The sequence below is a fragment of the Ictalurus punctatus genome, chromosome 14, assembly GCF_001660625.3.
Source record: "Ictalurus punctatus breed USDA103 chromosome 14, Coco_2.0, whole genome shotgun sequence".
Lineage (NCBI taxonomy): Eukaryota > Metazoa > Chordata > Actinopteri > Siluriformes > Ictaluridae > Ictalurus > Ictalurus punctatus.
The window spans coordinates 10,658,016-10,685,609 of record NC_030429.2 but is presented as its reverse complement, the minus strand read 5'-3'; the positions used below and the strand labels follow the sequence as shown (position 1 = coordinate 10,685,609).

The 27,594-nt window shown below is 38.7% G+C and overlaps 5 protein-coding genes across 6 annotated transcripts in view; 2 read left to right on the top strand and 3 right to left on the bottom strand.

Moving 5' to 3' along the window:
* Positions 1–3,665: 3,665 nt before the first annotated feature.
* On the bottom strand, positions 3,666–7,661 carry thg1l (tRNA-histidine guanylyltransferase 1-like). Its single transcript, XM_017484647.3, has 6 exons — positions 7,179–7,661; positions 5,948–6,124; positions 5,036–5,205; positions 4,349–4,437; positions 4,038–4,145; positions 3,666–3,941 (listed from the first exon to the last, which is right to left on the bottom strand). The coding sequence occupies exons 1-6, from the start codon at positions 7,364–7,366 to the stop codon at positions 3,780–3,782; spliced, it is 894 nt and encodes a 297-aa protein (XP_017340136.1). The 5' UTR covers positions 7,367–7,661; the 3' UTR covers positions 3,666–3,779.
* Positions 7,662–8,140: 479 nt separating this feature from the next.
* LOC108274648 (probable pancreatic secretory proteinase inhibitor) lies at positions 8,141–10,193 on the bottom strand. Its single transcript, XM_017484861.3, has 4 exons — positions 9,158–10,193; positions 8,635–8,666; positions 8,436–8,548; positions 8,141–8,245 (listed from the first exon to the last, which is right to left on the bottom strand). The coding sequence occupies exons 1-4, from the start codon at positions 9,207–9,209 to the stop codon at positions 8,200–8,202; spliced, it is 243 nt and encodes an 80-aa protein (XP_017340350.1). The 5' UTR covers positions 9,210–10,193; the 3' UTR covers positions 8,141–8,199.
* Positions 9,712–11,383, top strand: LOC108274570 (THAP domain-containing protein 1-like). The gene is given in 4 exon segments (XM_053685928.1): positions 9,712–9,798; positions 10,382–10,653; positions 10,982–11,237; positions 11,240–11,383. Coding segments are annotated over 4 exon segments (759 nt in total).
* Positions 11,384–11,923: 540 nt separating this feature from the next.
* On the top strand, positions 11,924–17,156 carry nipsnap3a (nipsnap homolog 3A (C. elegans)). 2 transcript variants are annotated; one of them, XM_017485570.3, is made up of 6 exons: positions 11,924–12,089; positions 13,150–13,360; positions 14,299–14,460; positions 15,276–15,425; positions 16,019–16,105; positions 16,396–17,156. In XM_017485570.3, the coding sequence occupies exons 1-6, from the start codon at positions 12,012–12,014 to the stop codon at positions 16,470–16,472; spliced, it is 765 nt and encodes a 254-aa protein (XP_017341059.1). In that variant the 5' UTR covers positions 11,924–12,011; the 3' UTR covers positions 16,473–17,156. The 2 variants fall into 2 exon arrangements, with proteins under 2 accessions (XP_017341059.1, XP_017341060.1); XM_017485571.3 differs by lacking the exon at positions 11,924–12,089 and adding an exon at positions 12,167–12,290.
* A 1,252-nt stretch (positions 17,157–18,408) lies between these two features.
* The window catches only part of abca1b (ATP-binding cassette, sub-family A (ABC1), member 1B), a 34,827-nt gene continuing 25,641 nt past the window's right edge, over positions 18,409–27,594 (bottom strand). Inside the window, exons 32-47 of the mRNA XM_017485569.3 lie at positions 27,438–27,518; positions 27,176–27,345; positions 26,884–27,061; positions 26,678–26,793; positions 26,436–26,580; positions 26,091–26,214; positions 25,053–25,182; positions 24,831–24,951; positions 24,664–24,726; positions 24,450–24,556; positions 24,207–24,348; positions 23,231–23,365; positions 22,801–22,904; positions 21,703–21,795; positions 21,288–21,531; positions 18,409–20,618 (exon numbers count right to left, since the gene is read on the bottom strand). Coding sequence (XP_017341058.1) covers positions 20,475–20,618; positions 21,288–21,531; positions 21,703–21,795; positions 22,801–22,904; positions 23,231–23,365; positions 24,207–24,348; positions 24,450–24,556; positions 24,664–24,726; positions 24,831–24,951; positions 25,053–25,182; positions 26,091–26,214; positions 26,436–26,580; positions 26,678–26,793; positions 26,884–27,061; positions 27,176–27,345; positions 27,438–27,518 — 2,097 coding nt within the window. The 3' untranslated portion in view covers positions 18,409–20,474. The remainder of the gene's footprint in view (positions 20,619–21,287; positions 21,532–21,702; positions 21,796–22,800; positions 22,905–23,230; positions 23,366–24,206; positions 24,349–24,449; positions 24,557–24,663; positions 24,727–24,830; positions 24,952–25,052; positions 25,183–26,090; positions 26,215–26,435; positions 26,581–26,677; positions 26,794–26,883; positions 27,062–27,175; positions 27,346–27,437; positions 27,519–27,594) is intronic.

The window sequence follows — 27,594 nt, the reverse complement described above, 5'->3', positions numbered from 1 at the left end:
GAGTGCACGGCAGAGTCCCTGAGGCTGGGTATGGCTCTAATTAAGGAACCTGTGAGAGCCTGCACTCGTCCTGAGTTGCCAGAGGTTGGAGCAGAGGAAGGATAAGATATGCCCTCACACCAAATGAAGAGCAGAGCAGAGAGAAGAAGCTGGAGATGAACCAAAAAACACTAAATTAAAGGAGATCAATGCAATCACGGTTGTAGTGAATAGTATAGAGTGTGTCGGTGAGTATTAATTAATAAATTAATGATAAAATGTATACCTAATTAATGGTATATGTTATGGAATGCAACATAATGATATATTCATAGATACACATGGCCTTGTGATAGGCAGGCGCTAGACTCAAGCCTGGCTGCATTTCAGAGGAGTGGGAGCATGTGCAGTCATTTTTAATGATGGGGGTCTCTTCAGTTTGAGATGGAATTGTGCCGGACTAATTTGTGTGTGCAGGGACGTACGTGCTCGGAGTGGGGCTGCATGCGCGAGGAGGGCTTTGTGTCTGAGGCCGCGGCTGAGGTCAACCTCGTGGGGCTCCGCTTCGGGCCTCCAACAAAAGCCATGGCAGGATAATCCACCCGAGGACAAAGTGTATGATTAGCATGAGAAAGCAGCCTGGTTCTGGCACGGCAGTCAGGAGAGGGAGAGGGAGAAGAGTGCTGGTCTACAAGGCCTGCAGACTCTTTGAGCAGAGACTTTAGATGCACAGATCAATGCACCAGTGCGCAAACAAAAGAGTCCGATTGTGCTGCTGTTGATATAAGACAGTGTGCTGGTTTACGCTGGTTTTTGCATAAGGATTTGTTTTATGAGAACGAGTGTGAAATGAAAGAATGTAGATCTAGCATGCTGAGTATAAGATAAGCGTGTGTGTGTGTGTGTGTATGAGGGAGCATTTGGGCATTGCAAGCAATAGGATCTATGGCAAATCCCAAATCCTGTTGTGATGACTAAACTGCCTATTGAGGAGTTGCAGTCCTAAGCTCCCAGCATGTAGATTTTCCTCCTTTTCACAAACTCTCAGTGTCCTGCAAATGAAGAGGATGAGCCCAGCTCTTCTGTGTAAACCCTCTCCCTCCAGTCCTCCGGTTTAGAGCATTTGTTTTGTCTGGAAAGCAGACTCCTCCTGTTAAATCTCTTCTCCGTGTCTGGACTTTGGATGGTTTAAGATGAAGGATAGCTTCAGACGCTCCAGCAGATGCTCAAGAAGAAGATCTCCACTTCAGCCATCTCACTCACATACTATCACCCCCTTAGACACAAATACACCCACACACATGTGTAAACTGAGTTCGGAATGCGTTAGTAACATGCAAATAATTACTGCTTTGTCTCAACTCGGTGGCCTCAGAGTTCAACGTAGAGGTCAGGAGTTCAGCATGCTGCCACACTCACCCAAAACATTTACACACACTTTTGTATGTGATACTGCTCTTTTGTTTCAAGCATGTGTGCTTACTGCCTTGCTATATTTTACGAGCCTATTGTTTCCTGGACTTGACTATGGAGAGGCAGTCCAATTTCCCTCTGTTCTGTCTCTAACTTAGTGGGGTGTTAGTCAGGTCAAAGCTGTAAGTAAGACATCTCTATCATGGGATACAATGCACTACCTTTGTCACTAATAAATACCTATTAGATCCCGTAGCAACTGCTGCAAGACAGCTCAGCTACAGGAAAAAGACCAGATTCTAAATGACAGTGTGGCCAGCTGACTCGAGGACATATCATCTCCAGCACACACAGTTTAAAAAAAACCCCCAAAAAAACCCCAAAAAACCACAACTAGGCTTATGTTTTCATATCTCATTTCCCAAGTTGTTTTCAAGCAAACACCAAAACAGACACTCAAAGACGAAGCCATTCTGCAATTCTGAAATGTGAAGTCTGCATTTGAATGACGCAAACTATAGAGTTTGGATATGATGTATAAAAATGACTGATAAATCTGAAGAAAACTGACATTAATAAAACTGTTGCAGCTAAGAAATAGTAATAAAGAAATATATTGAATGCAAATCTTCAGTTTTATTGAACATGATTACGAATTGCTTGAAACATTACTTAATAACAGATCGTCGTTTTTGTTTTTTTAACACTGAAAAACAACACTGGCCATTTCCTGTTCTTAATATATGTGTGTGAGAGAGAACGTTTCTTTTTGAAAATTAATTTAACAAGGCCATTTCATTAACCATTAAAGTAAACAGCAAATACTTCAAATAAACTTGCTAATCTAAAATGTCTAGCTTCACAGATGAGTACTTAGATGTTACTTCTCAGTGCACTTCTAAACACATACATACCAACGACCGAGATTCACAGACTCGACTTAATTCCTTTTATTTTATCGTCTACTGAAGTTGCATGAATTCTCTTCTCGCAAAGTTATTATTTGTCTGTTTGAGAGGCCAAATGAATGTGATGCCTACTATGGCCATGGGCAAAAAAACAAGGTTTAAGCCAAATATAGTCACCCAAGTCCCTCGTCTCTGCGCTCTCACCTTGGAGATGAGGCTACATATTCATCCTCTCTACCTCAGGGAGCTGAGGTGACAACAGAATGGATTTCTTAACCAGAAGAGAACATCCATCTTGTGTGTGTGTGTGTGTATATATATATGTGTGCATGTATATGTGTGTGTATTCTTTTTTGTTAGCTCAATAAGGATTTGAATGTGTGTGTGAATCAGCAGCAGGTTCGAGTTTAGGAAGCCACCAATTAGGTTATAAAGTTCTGGTCTGTAAGCCAGTGTGTGCTGCAGAAATCATTCATTAAAATAACGGTTCTACATTAATAACAGTGATGTTGGTACTGCAGTCAGAAACAGCATGATCAAAGGCAGAAGTTGAAGTGATAGTGTAAAAAGATTCCTCAGTCCACAGGAAATGACATACTGACAAAAACAAATCACAAATAATGACTGTGTTAAAGACAGACAATGTTCTCATTATGTTAAGTTAAAGATTGTTGGGCCATGCACCATGCACGCTCATATTCACGCTTACGGGCAATTCATCTAAACAATCCACCTACTTAATGTACATGTTTTTGGGAGGTGGGAGGCAGCCAAAGTATCCAGAGAAAACCCATGCAGACATGTGGAGAACATGGGGAAACTCCACATCAGCACAAACTTGAGCTCAGGTTAGGACCCAAATTTAGTATTTTGTGATTTAATAGAATTTAATAGAACAATGGAGTGCACATCCTTTTTATTTATTTAGCATGTTATTGTGATGCACTAGGAGCTAATGATTTCATTGACTGTCATAGGCACAATATTTTCTAATTAACTGATTATAAAATCCCACCAAACAATGCAGAAGCCTCCATAGAGGTATCTGACAAGCTTTAATATGTAGGTCATAGTCCAGAGCATGTCTGAAAGCTACATGGTGCCACCTTGTGGTGTCAGAGCCGAGGTGCATCTTAATCCAGGTTCTTCCTTGTACCCAAATAAATAATCTGACATGGTTAGTGACCTGAATGTACAGGTATGCACAGGAACATACTCTGATTGAACATGTCTTGCCTTTGACTTCATTCGGAGAATAGAACAGTTGCTTAAGTATAACTAGGAATAGCATTTTCCTTCTGAAAGCAGAGCACATGAGTCAGTCATTCTTTAACCTGGCAAATAAAAACAAAAACAAAAAAAAACTACTATATATTTAAACTTTTTATTTTCTGGGAGTAAAGAAAATCGTAATATTATGTTTGTGTCCACACTAAAACATTTACTAGTCCAGCTCCAGTCTTTTCACCATGTTTATATTCAGCAGCTGTCTTCCTCTAAAATGTCTGGATGTTCTTCCCAGAACAAATCTCCAATTATATCACAGTTATGAGCGGTAACTTTTCTTCTGCTCCGTGTAAAAGTGACCTCTTTTTCTCCTTCCTTGGGTAACGTGATCCTTTTAGTTGACGTTTCATCAACCTGTAAGGTGTTTATGTTAAATAAAAAAAAACAATTATTAAATTAATGCAAAGTAACAAATTACAAATTAACAAGCTTTCTATTATTGCTACTTACTTTTTCCCAGATCAATGTGGTGCCTTTTCTGTGCAGAGGTGATTCATTGTTGTAATTCATATTAAACTCTGAAAACAACATTTCATTCTTATCTGCAGACAAAGTTCCCTGAAACAACATAAAGAAAATATTAAACGATGTACAGTATGTGTGGCCCTTGATGATTTATCAGCTCATTCTACCACATTTTACATCCAATACAATGAATTGTGAGGTGAATACTAACTCTAATTTCAAATTCAAATTAAGATGACGTTCATTTGCAGCAACAAACTAAATACTACACAAACTGACTTAGCTGTAAATCATACATTTAGTCTCTCCTCTGCTTGAGTTGTGGAGAGTCCACCCTTATGCACCAGGGTCCAAAAAGCAGTGTTGTACAAGTTGTTAATGTGACCTGCCGGTTAAAAGGAAACATGATTAATAACAAGAATCAGTGAATATAAATTTAATCAAAGGCTATATAGACCTTTATTTTGCTTTGCATAGTATACTCTCCAGTATATTTGTGATCATCTCTCCCCATACACTGCTTCAAGACACCTTCAATCATGCAGTCAATTACTGCTCTCAGTTCCTCGTTCACGTTTTAAGGCTAAAGGTGTCCAGGCGTTCTCGGTGGCTGCTACTAGGCCTTGGAATAGTCTTCCTCTCCACATTAGATCTTCCCCTTCCATTTCTGTGTTTAAATACTCGTTGAAGACTTATTTATATTCTTTATATTTTAATTGAGGGTGTGCATTTTTTATCTGCCTTTTCTTTGGTTTTTGTTTACTCTTTTAATTTGTTTTAATTCTGTTTTACATCTCTTGTACAGCACTTTGCTTTATAAATCAATAAAGTCAACTAACAACTTATTTTGTGATGTGTCTTGTCTGCTTTGTTGATCCGAGAATTACTATAAATATATTTGTTTACATTTTTTTGTAAGAGAAACATAGAGTTTGCAATCATAAAAAGGTTTTCTCTTAAGATAAAAACAAAATCTTACTCACAGTCAGCCTGTCTCCAGCTTAAGTAGTCTTTTAGATTACGGTTGGTCGGATATAAAACAACTCTGCCATCGAAGCCCGGAGGATAGATCAGTGGCTGCTCTCCAAAATACTCCTTCCAATAAAACACATAGCTGGAGGAGAACTGTGATGCCACATGGGTCATCAGTTTACTGTGGGAAATGGAAGAGAGAGCAGGCAAGTAAAAAATCCATGTACTGTCTAGTGTCATGATTTGTGTCTGGAATCTGACTGACTAGGCTAAAACGTAGTAATTAAAGCAATGTACAAACATATGACTTGTCCATGCATGCTAATTAAAATGCCTAGTAAAAACCTTTCTACCAACAGCAGATCACGCCTCGTGATGTGTGTAGTGCAGCAGGATTCAGAACAAGTAGCTCACGCTATAGTTACAGCATCGAGGTGTTACACCAAAATGAAATGCATTCTAATGCATACATTTTGTAGTCCAGTCACTACAAGGCCAATACAGGGTTTTTCAATTTGCACTACACAAATAATGACGCTAGCAAGTAATGGATGTCTATGTCACCCAAAATTTCGCTCCAAATTGGCATAATGTTCAACTTTTTTCAACCTTGTTACATCACTGGACACACCCACATCTAGTAGCCAATGAATGGTCGCCATCGCTCATGTTGCTGGAAGTCGCCAGCTCAATCAGTTTACAACAGTCAGCATGACAGTGATGTTTTGTTCTGGTTAAAGTCACACAGTGTCCTAAACCAAATCAGTAAGCCTGTGTGATATTAGTGAGGAACTGAAATACATCACTCAACCAGGACTACAGTAATTACATATTATTTTATTAAGCACATCAACACATGAAAAATGTTTTTTTGCTTAGTTTCATCCAGAACAGTTTTGTCTCATTTTAGGATTTGAATTTACCTTCCTCTTCTTTTGAACCAGTTGGTTGATCTCTTAAAAACAAAGCTGAACTCATCGCTCTGCCCATAAGCTATAGCAATGTCTTCTAGATCCTCCATGACGGAGCGTGCGCTGCGGGCCATCAGGCCTAAAGCTCTGTCATCATTGGGCTTCATAAAGTTGTGCTGCTCAGCAAACCTAAAAGCAAAGAGTCCTTCATAATAAATAACAAAAAAAAATATCCTCCTTATCACAGAGATGCATAATCATGCATATGAATTATTAACATTCATTTTATGTCTTAGAAAATACTCATGTTAAAACTCCTACATTAAAAAGAGGCAGAATGTAGGCAATTGGCCTCCAGAAAAATCCATAACATGATAATGTGTCTGGCATAAAACAAACAAAAAAGCTTTATTAAACAGGCATACACATCATATGATGTCACTATTTATATATTACACAAATACATATGCTTATACACCTTTTGCAGTTCTAGATATACACTCACTGTCTATTATATTAGGCTCACCTACCATATGAACTTTTTATGTATATAGTTTTTTTTTGCTAACCAAAAAAACACAGAATTCAGAAAGCAACCATGATGAAGCGTTAGAGATGAGGTCGCAACCCTTAGCTTGGGAATCCCTGGGCTAGAGTGAATGAGTGAGTGAGTGAATGTGAATGAGTGAGAGTGAGTGAGAATGAGTGAGAGTGAGTGAGAATGAGTGAGAGTGAGAGAAAGTCAGTGAGTGAGAGAGTGTGAGTGAGTGAGAGTGAGTGTGAATGAGTGTGAATGAGTGTGAATGAGTGTGAATGAGTGAGTGTGAATGAATAAGTAAGTGTGAATTAGTGAGTGAGTGAGATGGGGGTCGCAACCCCTAGCTTAGGAATCCCTGGACTAGAGTGAGTGTGAGTGAATGGGAGAGTGTGAATGAGTGAGTGAGAGTGTCAGTGAGTGTGAGAGTGGAGTGAGTGTGAATGAGTGTGAGAATGAATGAGTGGGTGAGATGGGGTCGCAACCCCTAGCTTGGGAATCCCTGGGCTAGAGTGAGTGAGAAAATGATGGCATTCCCATCATCTACATAAACAATTCACACATGGGAATCGGTTCTCAATGGTTAACTAAAAGAGCCGACTCGGTCGTGAACGACAATCCATTAGCGAAGAGTGATGTGTTCACTTCTTAATAATCCACCGACATCTTGCAGGTTATTAGGAAACAGCACAATTTAAAGTCGCTTACTTGTGAAAATTGCGGCCATCCAGCCGAACCACGATGTAGCAGTTCCGTAAGCACGTGTCATCAGTCTCAAAGCAGCGCACGTACTCAAACTTACTCTTCGCCATAACACAGCTGGTGCACAACAGAGCCAGATGTTCACTGCTTCTCTTCGCTAAATTTCCAAACAACGCAGAGGCTCGACTTAGCATGAGATTTCAAACGAGATCAGAAACTGAAGAATCCTTCAAAACTCGTGGGAACCTCCTGTATCGTAGTTCACCTTACTAGCTATAGCTAACTAGCCTGTTGTCAGTCAAATACATTTAACACACTTTACTCGTTGATTAACTTACAATGATATGACACAATTATTATCAGATCACAATTTGAGATTGAACGCTAGACTTGAAATTTGCCCACTATACTCCAAAACTGCGGCAGTGTCATTTGTATTGGTCCGTCAGACTGTGCGGTGGTACTAAAACAAGGATCTAAAACATTTGTTCCGCCGAGTGCCCCTTCAATGCGGATCCATTTAATTAGAGGGTGTTACAGTATGTGTTAAAAACCGATTTCCATGCCTGTGTATTTTAGATAGTGTGTGGCCTTTAATTATTTAAAAGTTGCATTGATTATTAATAAAATACTTCCGTTTACTCTGTTTTGACATAAGAAAGGCTAAACCAAAATTTTCTTATTAAATTTAAGTAGGAATCAGAGCAGTGTACAAACGCAATCACACAAGGCAACATACTGGATTTACACAAATAATTATATACACAAAACACACTTCTAATTATACATGGAATTGATCTTTATTTATAAATAATAATAATTATAATATATAATTATAATAATATATACAAGCAATACTTATCTACATAAGTAAAGTCTATACATAAAACAACATATGTTTACAATAATATGTTCAAAGGTGGGGTTTTTTGGGCTTTTTTTTTTTTTTTTTTTTTTTGCACCCTAACAAGCATGGATGGTGAAATCAGAAGTGATAGTTCTATGAGAGGGGAGGTACACATCCTCCTCAGCAGCTCCCGTCTTTCATAATCATGATGTCTGCGTTGGTTTGCCTAAAATCATACAGTCAGTCAGTACTGCAGCATTGCAACATTATTACATCATTTCCTGACAGCTGACTTCAATAAATAAAGACAGAATTGTGTGTTCAAGAATAAAAAAAAGAGAAAGTTTTATTTCAACTGTGCTTTCATTCTATAATAAATCTGGTGGATTCCAGTTGTTATGTATGACTATACTCACAGGCGTTGTACACATAGGGCACATTCGTTGGCGTAGGTGATGCCATCACTTCCACAGACTGGAGCGTAGTTAAGAGGGCAGGCCTGACTTAAACTCATGGGCCCACATGCGGGCTATGAAATTGAAACACAATCTGTTAGCGATCACATTGAGTCATAGATGAGTAATTTTGCTCTGATTCTTAGCAGAGATCTATTACCCTTCGGTATCGTGTTGATTTGTCTTCAGCATCTGGTGGGAAAAATATTGGAAAAGTGTCATTATGGAATCATATAAATCCAAATTAGAAAATATGATTTTGGAGAAGTTGAATAGGTGAATTAGAACATCAATCAATAATCACTATTTGAGTTCAATACTGACTTGCTGAGAGAACTATTATTAGGATTGTTTAAATATTTTAAACAATTTTTTAAATGATATTTATATTGGGCATGTGGGGCAGGAATATGCAAATATCAGGCATAAACATACATGGCCAACTTATACATACAGTATAACTCATACAGTATTTTACAAATAAAAAACATTTCAGTTATAATTTAATATTTTTAATACTTACAATTTTACATTATTATTTACAAACCTACATTTTTCTTTTCTTGTTTTACATTAAGATGCATTTTATGTAAAGGTGATTCATAAATAAAGTTCATTATAAAGCTGTCATCAACAGTTTATCAACACACAGGCAACTAGACCTAGTGTTCATGTAGACTTACCCACAGAAAAGATGAGAATCAGGCACATCAGTAACAACACCGTCTTTGTCATGTCGCCAAAAGGTCAATATTTGAGATCTTGAAGTTCTGACTGATTACTCTTGCTGTGCTGGATTATATGACAGATAATCCAAGAGTTTGCCTTATAATAAATAAAACAAGATGATGTGATGCCGATGTTGTGATGCTGACCACCTGTTGCAGGTTGTTTATCTGTGATGGGGAGAGTTGCTGATATATTGACACCGGGCCGCCCCACCCTACCTGACAGAGCCTCTCTATTGTCCCTTTCTTTATTATGGGATGAACATTCTGTCTGGCCAGAAAATTGCTGATCACAGTCCAAAACGCAGTTGCGTAAATGGCATCCCTAAAAATAGTGTAGGCATGTGATTTCTACACACCTACATACAGTGTTGTGTATCAGTGCGAGTATTTATGATCACACACGTTTCATGCTCTATACATACCCTAATTCATGGTCACACACTTTAAATCCCCTTAATGCACAGGTTTCCAACCTTGTTCCTGGACATTTTACTGTGTTCCCTGCTATGGACCTCTGGTGTTGGGAGTTCAAATCCTACCGTGGAGCCTGCATGTTCTCCCTGTGCTTCTGGGGCCTCGGGAGTTTCTTCCGGGTATTTTGCTTTCCTCCACCAGTCCAAAGACATGCGTTGTATATTGATTGGCATTTCCAAATTGTCTGGAGTGTGTGAATGGGTGTGTGATTGTGCCCTGCAGTGGGTACACACTCTGTCCAGGTGGTCCCATGCCTTGTGCCCGGAGTTCCCTGGGATAGACTACAGGTTACCCCACGACCCTGTGGAGGATAAGCGGTATGGAAAATGGATGGATGGATGAATGAATTAGCTGATGGATGAAGGAATTAGCTGATTAGCTGAAGTGTGCTGGAGCAGGGAAACACTAAATATGCAGGACAAGTGGTTTTCCAGGACCAAAGTTAGGAACCTGTGTGATAATTCAGTGTAGACTTCTTGTGCTTGTGTCATTATATTAAGACAAGCTTGAGCTTCCCTGCTGAAACACACAAAAACAATAGAAACCATCACATAAATTCTAATTCTATTCTATTTCCACTACGAATACCATTACAAACCATCAGCTAACCATTAAAACTATTACCATAATCTGCCCTTAATGGTATCCACTAGACATAACACCACCAATCCATAGTTTTTACATGATGTCACATTCTCACAGGAACGTCCACCTGGAGGGAAAACACGGTTTTCTTACGCTGCCTGCCAGTTATTTTGTTTATCCAAAGTGCCGGATAGTTGTTGTTCAATCAGATGCAGTAACCAACGAGGAGACAAGCCTGAGTTGTGCTTTTACAGAATCCCTTCTGAGAAAGAAAACCCAGAGAGGAGGAGGTTGTGGATTTGTGTTATTAGACATGCCTCCTTCCCTGGGGAGGGCCAAGAATGGCAACCATCAAAGTACACACGTGTTTGCAGTGAACATTTCATCAAAGATAAGCTCAAGTAAACACTGAGTATTTTAATTGTTGTATTGTTAGTAATTATATCTTTACATAAAAGGCCTAGTTCATTTTCGTGGAGCTATGCAGCCAACTTCAATGGGCTTGAAGACTCAGGAAACAGTGTAACAGTTACCTAACACTAGCTAAATAATAAGTTGTCTAATTAAGGGGAAGTTTCATTTTCAGTCTGAAGAGTTAACAGTTGTTGGAAGGAATAGAGGGTTTTACTAGTCTGAAAGAATTATGTCACATATGTTACTAACATTACTTTTGAACTTGTTGGCATATATTGGACATAAACTCTCTTGTATCATTATAGGTGCCAAATCTGATGACCCATTGTCCCCTGACTGGGTTCCATCTGTCTTCTTGCACACAAAAGCCACCAAGAGGAGAAAAAGGGAGAAAGACATGGAAAGGTATGAGCAGCACAGCAGAATACAGAACAAGAGCATGGACCAGAGAAAGCAGCAAGATGCAGTGGATGTCCTCTTAAAATTGTCATCAGTGCCAGTTGCTGAGGATGAGCAACAGTGTGACAACAAACCATGCAAGGAAAATAGTGCAAGATTACTGCAAAAGAATTTAATGACCTCCAAGAGGAAAATCATAGGTTGAGGGACATTATTAAATCAGGAACATTTGATGAACTATTTTTTGAAAAAGATGATGAAACGGTGAAGGCAGTGACTGGAATCCCCACATATTCCAAGTTTTAAGTAGTTTTAACGTTTCTGATCTCAATTCTGCTACAAAACCTGGTACAAACCTATCCCCCTTCCAACTCTCATGAGGCCGAAAATAAACCTTCTCCTTTCACTGTTTGCTTGTATCTTTAAAATCTCAATTCCATCTGCCAGCAGAACAACAAATTACCAGAAGGGACCATTACAGTTACCATTAAACCAATACAATTCCCATTACAACCATTCTACATTCTATGAGGGTTTCTATTGTTTTCTTTTTTCAGCAGGGTTGACTTCTCAGCTTTCTTATTACAGCACTTTTAAGAGGAAAGTTTCTCTGAGGTCAACAAACCTGCCCTGGTTGAGTTATGTCTCAAATCCCATACTACTGCGTTAATTAGGATTGCAAAACCTTGTTAGTGTGAGTGACTTATAAACCACAGATATTTAAATGTCTCATTGAAGTTTAAAGATTTATTATGACGTTATCCAGGATAGAATTATTTGATTATACACTTATTTCAGGTTGCAGCTATAGGCTGCTATTTTGGCATACTGTTTAAGAGGCTAGTCTGCGGTTTGGGACGTCGACGTGGTTGAAGGCACGTAGCGCTTTCAGTAAGCGGTAGGGAGGGTTTCAGTGCGGTCCTAGTGAACAGTCATGTTTAAAATACGAAATGTGCTTCGAAGAGCGATTATTCAAGCAGACAGCGTCATCTTTTGCAAAACTGGACACGAGGTTAGTAGTTAATACTGTGTGTTTCACTGTGAGCTTTCGGTTTGCTTCAGGAAATTTACACAGCAGTGCGCGCGCACGCGCGCGTGACTGCACCTGGCTTGATAAACAACGCACGTTTAGAGCAACATGGCGAAACTTTTCATTACTGCAAACCCAAAACAATCAGGCTTGTCGGGGGAAACGCCCTCAACGTTGTTCTTTGTAAGTTTGCTTTGCTGTAGGTTTGGACGAGAAACAAACATCACGGGTATGTTGAACCAACACTGATAATGCAGAGATACTGTGCAGTTTACTGAGCCTTTCAGTTGTTTTCCTTACAGTATTTCTTCCTTACGTGTAGAGACACTATTGTGACCATCTGTTATAAATATTCAAGAACTCTTCTTCTTAAATAACAGACAGAGTGATCTTTGTACCACAGTGGAGGCACTGTCAGAGGCTCAGAGATCTGGTGGTTTATAATTAACATGTGACAACAAAGTACAGGTGGTGTTTTACTAAACTTGGACCTGAGTCAATGCCTGACTAAAATAAACACACCTATTTATTCTTTACCCAAGCTGATGATTTTATTTATTTATTCATTCATTCATCTTCAGTAACCAGTTTATCCTGGTCAGGGTCACGGTCGATCAGGAGCTTATTCCAGGAACGCTGGGGGTTAGCCAGGAATACAATCTGGATGGGATGCCAGTCCATCACCTGCATACACATTCACAATTAGGGACTATTTAGAATAGCCGATCCAACTACCAGGATGTTTTTTGGCAGGTGAGAGGCAATCTGAGAACCCAGGGGAAACCCACAGAGGAGAATCTCCCACATGGCGAGAACATGTGAAACTCCAAACAGACAGTAACCTGAGCTCAGGATCAAACCAGGGATCCTGGAGCTGTGAGGCAGCAATGCTATGTAGTTTGCCACCATGCTACACTTGACGGTTTTAGTTCACATTCATTTTAAGATTGAATGAAATGCAAAAATTGGCAGGAGTTTAAGCTGTTTATCACTAATGATCATCACTGGGTAAAAGTAATATCATGTGTTTCCTCTTCCCCAGCACTCCAGGGCCTCAATCTCAACTGGGCCACAACAACAACACGGAACTTTCTATGAATTTCGCACCTACTATATCCACCCACACCTGAATGCAGCCTTTCACAAGCTGACCAGCGAGAAGGTCCACCTACGCACTGCACATTCTGAGCTTGTGGGCTATTGGAGCGTGGAGTATGGAGGCCTCAATCAGGTCTTCCACATCTGGAAGTATGGTAAGAGCAATTTCAGCATGATGTGTGTGAGTTTAGCTGTTCCCAATACTTCCCACCAACTCTGCATCCACCATATGTGTGCTGCTGAAAATCCCTTGTGGTTTTATATGGGAGACTGCAAGTCTTTGTGCATGTTTTATAATCTATAATTCTGTCCCTAATGGTGCCCCAGGCAATGCGTTCCTTCTCCAAGCCCAAAAACAAAGTGTGAAATCAACCTCAATGGCACAAGGGTGTAAAAATCAAGCATTCTGAACAGACCATTGACATTTACATTCAAAGAGGGATTTAAGTAATTTGTAATTGAACCTGATTACAAGTGTACATTATAATGTAACATAGCCAAATCAGCCACAAAGTCACCTTTAGAGAAATTTCAATATCTTTTTTTCTATATCATTGTTGGTAAGAGATGGTTGTTGGATCTACATCATCCAGGGTGCTTGTGAGCAACTTTTTAAACTCCCCAAATAGTAAATGTGTCACATTATGTAACATGTTGCCATGTGCAAACTCTAGGAATTAATTGCAAATGCATCTTTAGGGACAGCGGACATTTTTAAAAACAGTGAAATATATAAATGTATCCATATAGCTTTATATTTACCCCTGCAAATATTTTATGTTTTTTCCTTACCACAGGTCACTGTAACTTGTGTTTTCTGTTTTGTGTAGTTAAATCATACTTTTCTGCCACAAATTTTCAATTGGTTTGAGGTCTAGGCTTTGAGTGATTCTGAAACACGCAATTGTAACTTAGGGTCCTGTTGGAAGATAACCCTATTAAGTCTCTTGAAGATTGAAACATTCCCTGCTGGTGAAAAGCATCCCGACAACTTGATTCTTCTACCACCATCCTTCACTATGTGGATGGTGTTCTCACGGTGATAAGAAGCAATGAAAGTCAAACTTTTTTAATGATCTCACATATATCCTAGACAGCTATGCTCAGCGAGCAGCAGTACGGGCAGCACTGGCACAGGATCCCAACTGGATGGAGCAGTACATCTCTAAAGCTATGCCCATGCTGAGCTCTCAGGATAATGAAGTTACATATTTGGTGCCCTGGAGCAAGATTCAGAAACCACCTAAAGAAGGCGGTATGAATGTCATTTTACTAGTTTAACCATTTTTGACTGCTGGCGATGCATCGTATGTTTGAACATCTTTGTATTGTATTTGTAAGTTGACATACCAAACTCTGGCTATGTGAACAATATAAAGGTATAGTCAGTGATTTTAACAGTGGCTAGCTGAAGCTATTTGTTTTGAAATGAAAATCCAGACAGAAGAAATTTCAAGAGAAACTGGTTTCTGAATGGAAAGGCAAATAAGTGTTGTAAATGTTATAATTGTTTGGATGTTGGTGGTCCACAGAGTGTTTTGAAATTCCAAAGAAATTGCTGGCAACAGCTTTGAGTTGATGGAGCTATTCTAGACTATATAAAATGTATACATATGTTTGAGACAGACAGAATTTGGGAATTTGTTGGAGTCCAGTCAGTGAAACAAGGCTTTTCATGACTATTAATGGATGGGATTAATGTTAAACATGTAACATCTGTTTAGGAATGTATGTTTGTACAGTTATTTATCACAAGAATGGGGTCAGCATTCTTAAACTTGAATTATGAACTTAAAAGTTTAATGCTTAAACTTGTGAATTATAGTTAACATAATAGTTCTTCATCCTGTGTCTTACTGACAGGAAAAAAAAACATAATTATTTCAGCAGTAGATCAGGCAGTTTGTAACAGACATATATTATCAATCAGACATCTTATATTTTAAAATATAATAATCTTACATATTATTTTGGAAATAGTTCTACTCTAAGCAGTCTGCATACTGACTGACTTACAGTTTTGGTTTGGGTCAGTCGCCAGTAAATAAAGTGCTGTATGGTTTTCCTCAGGTGTGTATGAGCTGGTGTCATTCCAGATGAAACCAGGGGGTCCAGCAGTGTGGGGTGAGAGTTTTCAGGGGGCAGTGTGCACCCACGCTGCACCAGGATATGCTCTCCCTGTGGGTGTTTTCCACTCTGAGTTCGGACTGCTGAATAGAGGTGAGTGGGATGCAGCGGTGCTCAAACTATAGTCGAGATTTAGCCCATGGAGGCTTTGTTTGGCCCATCAGGGATTGCATTTTAGCTCAAAGTCATATATTTACTGACATATTTTGATGTCAACTTTTGTCTTTATGGCAATTTGAAAACATCTGTTTCAAATAAAGGATCAGTTTGAAATTTTAGAGTCCCCTGCTGCATGCATGGCAAAATACATATGCAATGTAACTGACCCCAGCCTGTGGTTGAAGCTATATGTAACTTAGTTTCCTTTTAAGGAAAGTGGGCAGGGCTGAGCTGCTTTGTTTTCGGCTGGGGGTGGAGCTAATTTCTAGACTGGAAAAATCACCAGAATCCTAAAATTAAGTAACTCCATTACAGATCCACTCCATGGTAATATTTAGAATCACCTTTTTCCGAGGTATCTTTTGAACAATATAAAATATAAATCAGCCTAGAAACCCTTTAAACATCATAAAGTGCTACTTTAAACTATGGGTAGATTTCAAATTTTCCTCGACAATTATGTATTTAAAGCATATAAAAGCATATGTGTCTCATTCTGTAAGGTATTATCTTTGTGTGTACTGCAGTGCATGTTCTATGGTGGTATGAGAGCGCAGATCAACGGGCAGCAGTAAGACACAAAGCCCACAGTGACCCTAGGGTTGTGTCTGCAGGTAACACTTCTCTGTCCACAACACGTCCTTTCCTACTGCCTGTACTAACATGTAACCGCAAATCAGATTAACTCTTCTCATGGGACTATGGTGATGTCATTAATTCCATGTCACTACTCATTCAGTGATTTAAAGCTTTCACAGGAATCCATTAAATAAGATATTGAGGAAAAAACTAATGACCCTGGCTGATGTATAATAATAATAATAATAATAATAATAATAATAATAATAATAATAATAATAATAATAATTTTACTTTATTTTGCATTTGTGTGTGTTCTCAACAGTGCGGCAGAGTGTAGCCTACCTGGAGTCTCAGAAAAACAAGCTGATGTTTCCCTGCTCCTACTCGCCTCTTAAGTGAACATTTAAAACTTACCTAACACTACCGGTGCTGACCTTTTGCTGCACAGCTCTCAACTTATTCTAACAAGTGTGTGCTGGACTCCATCATTTCAGTGGTTTGCTTATGTTGCTGTCTTCTCAATATGTAGATGAGCATGTATAAGATGACAATGCATCTACAGTATTGGTTTCTGAGTTTCCTTTGTCTCATTTCCTTAACCCGTTGCATTCAACATTTCTCTCATCACTTTCAGCAGTAGTCATGGTATATGTGTGTCCTGAGAAAACCCTCCATATGATCAAATTGTAACATTTCTACTGTATAGTTCTGAAATCCATGTATATCTCTGAACTGATGTATGTATGTAGGTATACCTTTTGCTTGTATCTCAACCAGAATTCTGGTTCACCTCAAAGTTGTAGAAAAAAGGGAGAAAATTGCATTTAAAGCTTTGAATCTGACTGCACATTAGGCACGTCACAGAGATTCTGACAAAAGGTATCAGATTACAAATTGAAATGGCACATAATTATCCCAAAAACGTAATTAAACAGTGATACTCACTGTTTGTTAAATTCAGGGTGTTGTGATATTTTTAGGCAGACTGGTTGTTTTTACTGCTACATTTCTAAAACCCGCTCCTTACACAATGTGATCTTTGCCGAGGCAAGATTAAAAACTAAATAAAGCATTTCCAAGTCATTTAATGAAATATAGTTATGGTTTATTTAAGTTGAGGTGTCAGTGTTATATGCAGAAAACCCTAGTTTTGTCCAAAACCTGATCTGTTGTTTTCCAGGATGTTCAGCCAGAGTGACATCTGATTGTTTTTCTCAGACTACCTCACATGCATACTGGTAGAAGTGTTACTAATTTCATTTGTAACCATTGCTTAAAGCTTTCTGCATTAGTGATTCTCATCACATTAAGCAACACCAAACATGTCTGTAAAATTCAGTCATTTCTTACGTCGTCAAGTGCCTTTTATCGTCATTTCAACCACATACAGCTGGCACAGTACACGATGAAATGAAACAACGTTCCTCCAGGTCCATGCTGCTACATAAAACAACGTACTATGTGAGACGAACTAAACAGACTTAGAACTAACACAGAACTAAATAAAACCTACACAGTGTACATAAAGTAAATGTGTAAACATGTGCAAACAACATAAGACAATAGAGTACCTACTAAAACATGTCAATGGGCACAGTAAGTGACAGTGTAGCGCCGACTAATACATAGAGCTAGTGTGGAAGTCTCCGATATAACAGGTAGTGCAAAAAGATAACAATATAATAAAAATGCTGTGCATATAAGCATAACATACTATGACGTAGTATTCAGCAGATTAGCTTATAACATGTGGACATGGCAGTTATTGCTGTAGCATCTAGGTGAAGCACTGTGGCCGTGAGGGCCCGAATGCTCTGGTACCTTTTTTTAGACAGCAGGAGTGTGAAGAGAGTGTATGAGGGGTGTGTGGCGTCATCCGCAATCCTGGTGGCTTTGCGGATGCAGCGTGTAATGTAAATATCTATGATGGAGGGACAGTCCGGACTGACTGAGGTCTCTCAGTCATGAAGTCCAGGATCCAGTTGCAGAGGGAGGTGTTCAAGCAGGTCATGGAACTTTTTAAGGCATTAAATGTTAATAAGGACAATTGACCATATATGGTGTTACCCGTGCGTATGCTAGCCATTAAGTAAACAAAAACAAGGATGTTTTTGCAATTTACAATCGAATTAAACTATGCTGTAACATTCATAATACAACTGCTACTATAATTTGAAACTCACCTGCTTGAACTCCTTGAATAAATCTGTGTGTTGGCCTTAAAGGTGCTTTAATAGGTTTGATGTGTTTCCTCCTTTCGTCACAAAACCTCGATTACACCGTTTGCAAATCGGGTTTTTGGTTATCAATGATGTTTCCTTTGTGATCTGCCTCAAATTCAAACTATTTCCATATGTGGCTCTTTGCCTTTTTTGTCCATAAGCTTTTGTGGATTTGGAGCCACCGCACCAGCAGCCGGTCACCATGGCTGCATCTGAAATCGTGTACTACCCTACTACGCAGTACCCGATTTCAGCCACAGCTTTTTGTTGCATGGTGCACCTATGAAAAGTTCCCTACTGACTACCTGTCAGACAGCACATAATTACCGGGTTGACCCGGTACTCGGTACTAACAGTACTTATGAAAATCAGGTACCATCAACTATTTTTTTTTTTTAGTATCGACTTGGTACTGACATACCGGTACGTTTGACAACCCTAGTGGAAATATGATCACTATATGAGATCTATGATGTGGGTTTGGATACTGAGAATACAGCTAAGCGCAAAAGTTGCATCTCGTGATTTACAGGTTAAGGAGTAAAATCTGCTTTATTTTATCTAAAATATTTTCAAGATGAAATGTGGATGTATAAGGCAAAACGACAATTAAAAACTAAAATAATCAGAAGAATAATTTTTTTTCTCACAACTCTCTCAGTCTTAAACACTGATTTGAATAAAGGAGTGCATCAGTTAGAGCAGACTTATCACAGATGCTTCAAGAAGAGCCTACATTAATGCCTCATTGTTATTAATTATATTTCTTTGCCTTCTTCATTTCTCCTAAAGGTATGCAGACTTTGCACCACAGTGACGAACATGAAACTTTTATGACTCTTTCAGCCAGTAATGAAAATACAAAGTTTTTATACTGTAGATTTGTCATTTTATTGTGTATTGTACTAACAGATGTACAGATCGATGTACTAACAGAGTAACAGATGTTCCACAGCCATTTTCAAATAAATCTGAAATGTAAACAGGTATTAAATAAGGAATGTTGCCATGCTGAAATGATTTTCAGTTCATCTAGAAAAAGGTGTAGGTAAAACAAAACCCAAAAACATGTGGGATGTTTTTTCGTTGAAAAATCCAGTGCAAAAACATTAATAAATTTCAAATGAACACAGCCAGTAAAGTGCTAGGATTGAAAAGATGGACACTATAGCCATCCTTTCTCTTAGACCAATGGGAAGCTCTCTTCCAAAAATACTGATGGACCACTGGGTAGTATATGTTTATACTCGATCCATAACACTGACTATTGTTGGGTATACCAGAAAGATCAGATGGCTGATGATGCCTAATCCACGATTAGTGTGGCTTTGAAGGCCATAAGCCTGTTCAAAACACCAATGTTCTTATTTCTGTAGGAAGGCCTTCGTTCTGGTCATCTGCTGAAATGTCCTTCAGTCTGCTGAGCTCTTGTTTTTACTGAGGTATACATTATATTCTGTGACTGTGAAACTGCCTCCCTAAACAAATCGCTCTTCTTTAATTAAAAACATACAAAAGCTGCACTTTACAGTACTTCTCTCACTTAACATCAAACACTTTGCTTCTCTCAGATCACAGCATCAAAAGCCAACAATAAGCACTGTTTGCAAGAATATTAAAAGACAATGCCACATTGGACTTTTTTTTTTTTTTTTTTAAAGGCAAATTATTGTTTGTTCATAAATAAAGGCACATATTAATACAAAATCAAATGACCAGCAGTTTAGCTGTTGGCAGCACAAATGATTCTTCATCATGTCATTTCTAGTACAAAAAACAAACAGACCCTGAATTTTTTACTATCATTTGCAATCCAGTATTACACACTGTGCTTGAAAGATGATTGGTCAACTCACAGATATCAAAAAACAGGCTTAAAAGAAAGGCTTTTTGGTCCTGTTCGTACAAGAACGTATTGATTGAAATATTCAAGTTTTGCTCTCACACACAATCTGGAATTTAGCATAGTGATCCAGACTCCACTGAGCTACATTATGTCCAGACTGAACTTGATTTCTTTTTGCATTGACTTGCATCAAGTTTCTCAGCTACTGCGTCTGCAGCAGCATACTCCAGCAGGCCTTATGTGGCTCACTGAGCAAATCGTTTAGCAGATTGCAGCATAAAGACAAGAATTGTTACAAGAATTGATAACTCCTAGTGTAAGAGAGTCTTTAGCTCACACGAAGCTCTCCTTGTGGTTCTCTTCATCCTTTAAAGTTGCTGGCAGGCTGAGCAGAGGAATGTTTACGATTGCCTCTTTACGCCGTATGGAGTGGTCACAGTGATCGTCACTTTGATCCTTGGCAAAGTTAACAAACACCTATGAGAGAAGGATACACATTTCAGTACAAGTATTCTGCAAAAGATAATCACAATGTAATGATTCTTGTCAATTGAGTGCTTTAGATATACTTTTTTTTTTTTTTAATTGACTATATAGATCTGGCAGTGAGCTTCTGGACCTACTGAAATTGTCAACATTGCATATACAGTGATGGGATTGTAATTTACTCTGCTTGTATTAAAGGTGCAGTTTGTAAAATTTATGTTGTACTTTATATCATAAATTTAAGATTGTATACCTGTAATATAATTTAATTTCATATTTAATTTCAAACATACCTAGGGGGAATTTTTTTTTTTTTTTTTACAATTTGCAATACAGCTATGCAATGTCTTACGTTTCTTCATTTTAAGCATTTCTGGCCCAGAATTTCACCTCTGCCTTGCCCCTTTTACTTAAAAAGCAAATCACAATGCCATTTTACCAGAGGAGGTGGTGTCACTTAATATAGGGAAGGGTTAAGTACAGTTTGCTCAGCAGGCAGCAGAGTGCTCCAAAGATTACAAACTGCTCCTTTAAGATGTTTTTAAAGAGTAATGTTTATGATTCAAGGGAAGACAAATAACTTTCTATATGCATCCTCTGATACAGTCATTTTCGTTTCAAAAAGATTTTTAAATCCGTTTTTGAAAGGCTAAATCTCACCTGGTCCAGTGTGGTCTGGGAAACAGAGTAATCCTCTATCTGGAGAAAATCTTTGTGCTTTGCAAGAATGCTGAAGATGTGAGCGAGAGAAGACAGGGATGAGGGCAGCTGGTACTGCAGCATGTTTCTGTGTTTCTCCTTCAGTATACTGCCAGGCAGCTCGATCTCAATAAACTTCATTACGGGCTGCAGGTCTGGTTCAGGTCCTGCCACCCTCAGGATGATGGTGTATCCATCACCAAACCTATACAAGGAAGAACACACACAGACACACAGACACATCTGTGTTAGAGGAAATGTAGACCACTGTTTATAAACCTAGAAGATATTATGTAATAAATGTATATGTTATGAATATTCACAAACACAAAGGGCTGGATATGATGTAAGGTAAATTCCATGATATGGATCTCACCTGTTTTTTAGATGCTGGACACTTCCTAGACACCTAAATCGGCCATTTACCATGATGGCCATTCTGGTGCACAGGGCCTCACACTCTTCCATGCTGTGTAAAAAATGGAGCACAGATTAACGTGTGTCACGTGGACCTTCCCTCCATTGTTAGGCTGGAGTTAGGGTTGTTATGTCTTGATAACAGTTGGATAATAACAAATAAACTGAATGCACTTGAGTAGGAACCAAAAATAAAGTCTATATAGCCCACATCCAACCAAATTCATGATCTGGCTTACTATAAGTAAGATCTTGCATTATTAGAAAATACTGTTCACATGATAAGATTTTAATTTGGAAGGTTTTAATCAGACTAGCATCACTATATAATTACTGACAGCTTAAAGAAATACTCCAGAGTTTTTCAATCTATACCTGCTCTATCATTAGGGTGTGCGTGTGTGTGTGTGTGTGTGTGTGTGTGTGTGTGTGTGCTTTAATCAAACACACTTATAATGGAAGCCTAAGGGCAGTTGGGGCAGTCAGAAAAAGTCTATGCAGAACATTTTGTTGAACACATCAATGAATAATTCAGTCAAAGATATTTGTACATTAAGCTAAATCTGTATTACTCACTCTTTCTGAATACTTTTTCTATTTGTTCTCAGTTTTAACCTGATGGCACATAGACACCATAAAAAAGGAAAGTGCATTTTTTCTGCTTTGCTCCAGTGCTGAAACATTGTCTAAAACTATATACAATTAGTTTTGCTGGGACATTCTCTCATCTCTCTGCTCATCAAGACCTTTATTGTTAATGTGGAATAGTTACAGTTTTTAATTGTATTTCAAACGTTAACTGATGAACCACTGCCCTTAGACTTCCATTATAAAAGAGTTTTGAGTAAGCAGGTCTTTCTGTACTTTTTCTGTACAGGCAAACATGTTGACATCCTTGTTCACACATATCCTGTAGATGTGGAGCATAGAGATTAGATTAAAGAATGCTGGACTACTCTTTTAAACATATCGGCTGTTTGTACAGTCCTGTTTGTAGACCTACCACTTATCAATTCTCATTCAGAGTTAAAAAGCTGAGCGTGAACAGATGCAGTACCTGTGTGAAGTCAGCACGACGGAGCGCCCCGCCTTGATGATGCTGTGGATGCAGTTCCACAGAGCTCTGCGGGCCTTGGGGTCCATACCAGTGGTGGGTTCGTCCTGGGACAGATGGCACACGTACAGATTTAATACAAAACACACACTGAAGATCCAAAGCCTTTACTAATGATATTCTGCTTTAAACATTAAGTGTACATAATAGAAATACCAGACTAGGCCTAATATTAGAAAGCAGTGTCTTCATCCTAACCCTCTTCAATTAATGAGTGGTCACTAGAACAGTTGAAAGTGCAACAAAACAGTCCTCACAGGAATCTGGCCTGTGTTGTTTTCGTTATCAAGAGCTTCACAGACCGACTGCATGATCACCCAGAGTGAAAACAGTATGAGCTGTTTGTATAAGCCACGGGGGAGTGTATACATACCAGAAAGACCACTGGTGGGCCTCCGATGAGGGCCATGGCTGTAGAGAGTTTGCGCATGTTGCCCCCGCTGTAGCTTCCAGCTGCTCTATCGGCATATTTTATTAGGCCCAGCTTGCGGATGCCCCACTCAGCCACCTAGCAAAGACACACAATGTTTTTTATTTTATTTTTTGTTTTCTAAGGGTTTATTATTATTATTATTATTATTATTATTATTATTATTATTATTATGTGGCTGCCAGCAGTAGGGGGCAGTGTTGCATTTACCAGAGGCATATTCAGGACTGAAAAAACAATGGTGAAAAGTCCCAGGTTCTCAAGATTAAAGATAAAATAGGCAAAGTACTGAATGATAAAGATTTTGTTTTCATTGTACATGAGGTTCAAAATTAGTCTTGCACTGACTTGTCACGTTCACTAGAGGGCAGTGAACACAACAACAACAACAGCAACAACAACAACAAGGGCAAAAAGTCACATGGTAGGGTTGAAAATGTACTGAATGATTTAAAAAATAATAATTGTTCTTTACACTGTACTTGAGGGCAGTATTTCACCCATTTCTCTTATTTGGCTTACACTTTTTTTCACACTTTGGGCCTACTTTCTTCCAACAAACTGTTTTTCTGTAACATTTAAACATGCACAGGGGTCACATCTCCTTCACTGGGATTGACAGGTACAGTCTTCAAACTTTGCAACATGCTGACTAACAGAATACAGTAATGAAATCCAATCAGCTTTCATGTGCAGACAGACAAGCTGGCATATTATTACTGAATCAAATCAAATGTTATTTTTTAAAAAAACTATTCATAATAAATGAGTATAACGTCAAACCTCTTCTGCCAACCAATCCTCAAATGGATTTACTTTTTCGTAATGACATTTCTACCCAAAACACTTCCCTGCAGATCGTCTCTTCTGTGAGCTTTGTACAAGCTCTTTGTATTCTACAGTCATGTTATGCACTCACCTCACACACTTCCCCCTCTGGAACACCACGTAGGATGGCATAGAACTCCAGGTGCTCTCTGCCTGTCAGCAGGTCGTTGATGGCATCAAACTGAGGGCAGTAGCCCATGTTCTGATGTACCTCATCTATTTCCCTGAGTATACTGAGAATGGCCAAAAGATTAAGGAAGATGTGGTTAATGTTTTTCATGATAAGTTCTATATTAAACATATAATGTGTTAAATAAATTTATTTCTATCTTACCTCTTCCTAGCTAGGAATGCTTCCCCACTGGTGACTGCAGAGTCTCCTGTCAGCATTTTAAAGGTACTTGTCTTTCCAGCTCCATTCACTCCAAGCAGACCAAAGCACTAATGGAAAAAATGGATAAGAGGTCAAATTTGTGATCTGCCAACAGTTAACTAATGCAGTAGCTTGTTTGGAAATTGCAAACAGGAAGTAGTTGCATGTGTCTCACCTCTCCTGGAGGAATTCCCACACAAAGCCTATCCACAGCAGGTTTCTTCTTCCTCTCATACACCTGTAATATAACAATACATTGTGATGAATGTGCCATTAAATCACTCACATTTTCCTACAATACTGTGTAGAACTTGGGTTAATAAACAAAAATCTTTGTCTGACCTTCGTGAGCTGTCGGAGCTCAAGGATGTCTCCTTGTCCTGCTCCACTGATGATCCTCTGCCGTTCCCTAGCCACATCCTCATCTTCCTCTCCAATAGGACTCAGCTTAGGGCGAAGAGCTCTGCACAGCCATCAGGATGGTCAATGGTCAATCAAATTATTTAACCCACCCCTACTAAGATACTACCATTTTAATGAAATTCGGATGAAAATGATGCTCACCTGGGTTTGATAAAGAAGCGGTACTGGATGAGGACAGTAATAATAAAGAAGACCACTCCTTCCACTGCCATGGCAAACAGGTTCTTACCCACCATGTCCCATTCCAATGGGGAGCGGAAACGGTTCTCTCCTATATCCAAAAAAGGACCAGACTGTTAGAATTGTGTGTGTGTATATATATAGTATACAACATCCTCAAATTAAGCCCGTGTAAAGTTAAACATGCATGAACACTCACAAACTGAGCTCATAAGCTATCGTTTATTAATCTGTAGGACAGTATACTCTTAGACGAAAAGAATTCCTCAAGGAACATTAACGTTAGGAACGTTAATGGTTCTATTAGAAATATTTTGTGAAGCACTGTTATAGAGCTGGACAAACTGTGGAATATGAAAGGGGGAACACAGAGCTTCGGAGCCATGTTTTTTGTTATTCTTCTTCTTCTTTATTTATTTATTAAATGTTTAGATAGATAGAGATATTTCCTTATGTTCTAGATATCTAGTTTCAGTTTAATTAATTAATTAATTAATCAATCTTTAGTAACTGCTTTATCCTGGACAGAGTTGTCTAAAGATTTCTGAGCACAAGGCTGGAAACACCAGACCAGTGCGGCACTTCTTGTGCTAAACATGTGGATGACTGCTTTGCATGTGCACATTCTGACTGCTGGGGTTTTTCCCTGCCTTTAACATCCGATAGCACGCTGTTATTAGAAACCACAAATGGACATTTCTGTGTAAAGAGAATTAAACTCTCACTCAGGCCTGCCATCTACCATCTTCCACAGTCAATTACGTCTCCAGTCATGTGAATGTTACAGGGAAAAATGAAACAAACATAAATTCCCTTGTTTATTTTTTATTTCAGTTTTGGATTCAATATGTCTAGTTTCAATTGATCTATAATTCTTTATTTCACCTTATTATTTCACCACATTGTTTTATTTTAGCCTATGTAAATCTTTTTGGGGTATCTTTTTTCCCCCAACTATAACCCTGCCTCAGAGATGTGCAATAAACAATCTATTCATACCAAATCTCTCCAGTGCATCAGCCATGGCCTGATTCTTCACCATGTCAATCAGGCCTCGTCCTAGACAGAAGTGAGGGAAGATCAAGAGCACGTTCTTCAGGATATCATTGATGCCACCAATTTTCTAAAGAGGGAGCAAGACAAGATTAGAGCGTCAGTCTTTCAATAGATGTTGACTACCAGGCATATTTTTTTAGCAATGTTATTTCAATGAAACCATAAACTTGCAAATGTGTGTTCAAGTTTATAAGTGAACCTTTTGTCTTACATTCCACACCACTTTAATTGAGGGAAATGGCTTTATTTCAGGTTTGTTGTTGAAAAGCTGAAGAAAAGAACACTTACATCGCCACCAAACAACTCCAGAACAAAAGTGGACACACTGCCGTTGATCCCAATCAGTATGTTGACGCTGGTAAGGACAACGTACGCAGTGCTGGGGATCTGGAACAGGAAGGAAGCTGGGTACATCAGAGGTGTGATAGACCATCTAAAAGGAGGAAATAACATTCATCATCATAAAATTCCTGTTTATTTTGTACATTTATTTAAAAATCATAAATTGCTCTGAGGACTCACTCACTCACCCATACAGAAGTAGCAACAGGGCGAGTACTGGCAGATTGGTGGAAGACACGTAGGCTTTTTGTTGGAAGCACACAAAGATGATTACGACCAGGGTTGCCGGGACGATGTAATTGCACTGAAACAAAGAAGAATGTGTTCAGAAAAAATTGATACTCGGAACAATCAATTTTTTAAAAGCATAAAAAGTGCAAAACAAATAATATACCATATCCCAGATAAAATTGGCCAGCCAGTAAAGATATGGCTGTACTCCACTGATGAACTGCATATGCTTGGCCTTGTTCACACGTTCTTGAATGAGAAAGACGACAAAGCTAGCAGGAACAAATGACATAGCGAAGATAACGCATATAGACACCAGCACGTCCACTGAGGTTGTCACCCTGAAAGAAAACAGGTTTGGATTATATAAGGAATCTAGTTACATTTATCTATATAGAAACCTACAAGATATGAGTTTAGAGGAATATAAGAGGAAAATGTACATGACCACTCACAGTGCAACCTGGGAGATCTGCTCTTTGGTAAGGTTCAGAGGGTGATTGTAGGCTGTGATGCCATATTTTCTTGGGTCCTTCCCTGGAGGCAAATTGGCCCGCAAAATACCATTGTTCATCACGTTGAGGAAGGAACCGATGCTGTGCCAGCCCTTGTTATTGAACCAGATCTGAGAAAGACATTAAACATAAATCAATTCCAATTCTAGGGGCCTAAGAAATGAAAATTAAACAGACCATTTAGACGACTATTATAACTCACCTTCACATTATTTTTGGTGTCTAGGCCATTGATGAAAGCAGAGAGACTGTTTAGAAAGCGATCAGCTGCTGTCCCTGAGTTCTAGATAAAAAGCAGAACCCATGCTATTAGCTCTTGAGCTAATTGTTGAGTATGACTGATATGAGGATAAAAATAA

Excerpts from the sequence above, each read along its gene's own strand:
- thg1l (XM_017484647.3), bottom strand. The coding sequence starts at position 7,366 with ATGCTAAGTCGAGCCTCTGCGTTGTTTGGAAATTTAGCGAAGAGAAGC. Across the intron at positions 6,125-7,178 it reads GATGGCCGCAATTTTCACAA|GTTTGCTGAGCAGCACAACT; the intron begins GTAAGCGACTTT and ends CTTTGCTTTTAG. Across the intron at positions 4,438-5,035 it reads AAGCTGGAGACAGGCTGACT|GTCACATTAACAACTTGTAC; the intron begins GTGAGTAAGATT and ends TTTAACCGGCAG.
- LOC108274648 (XM_017484861.3), bottom strand. The coding sequence starts at position 9,209 with ATGACAAAGACGGTGTTGTTACTGATGTGCCTGATTCTCATCTTTTCT. Across the intron at positions 8,667-9,157 it reads GATTCTCATCTTTTCTGTGG|ATGCTGAAGACAAATCAACA; the intron begins GTAAGTCTACAT and ends TTTTCCCACCAG. Across the intron at positions 8,246-8,435 it reads GCCCTATGTGTACAACGCCT|GCAAACCAACGCAGACATCA; the intron begins GTGAGTATAGTC and ends GTATGATTTTAG.
- nipsnap3a (XM_017485570.3), top strand. The coding sequence starts at position 12,012 with ATGTTTAAAATACGAAATGTGCTTCGAAGAGCGATTATTCAAGCAGAC. Across the intron at positions 15,426-16,018 it reads GTTCGGACTGCTGAATAGAG|TGCATGTTCTATGGTGGTAT; the intron begins GTGAGTGGGATG and ends TGTGTACTGCAG. Across the intron at positions 16,106-16,395 it reads CCCTAGGGTTGTGTCTGCAG|TGCGGCAGAGTGTAGCCTAC; the intron begins GTAACACTTCTC and ends TGTTCTCAACAG.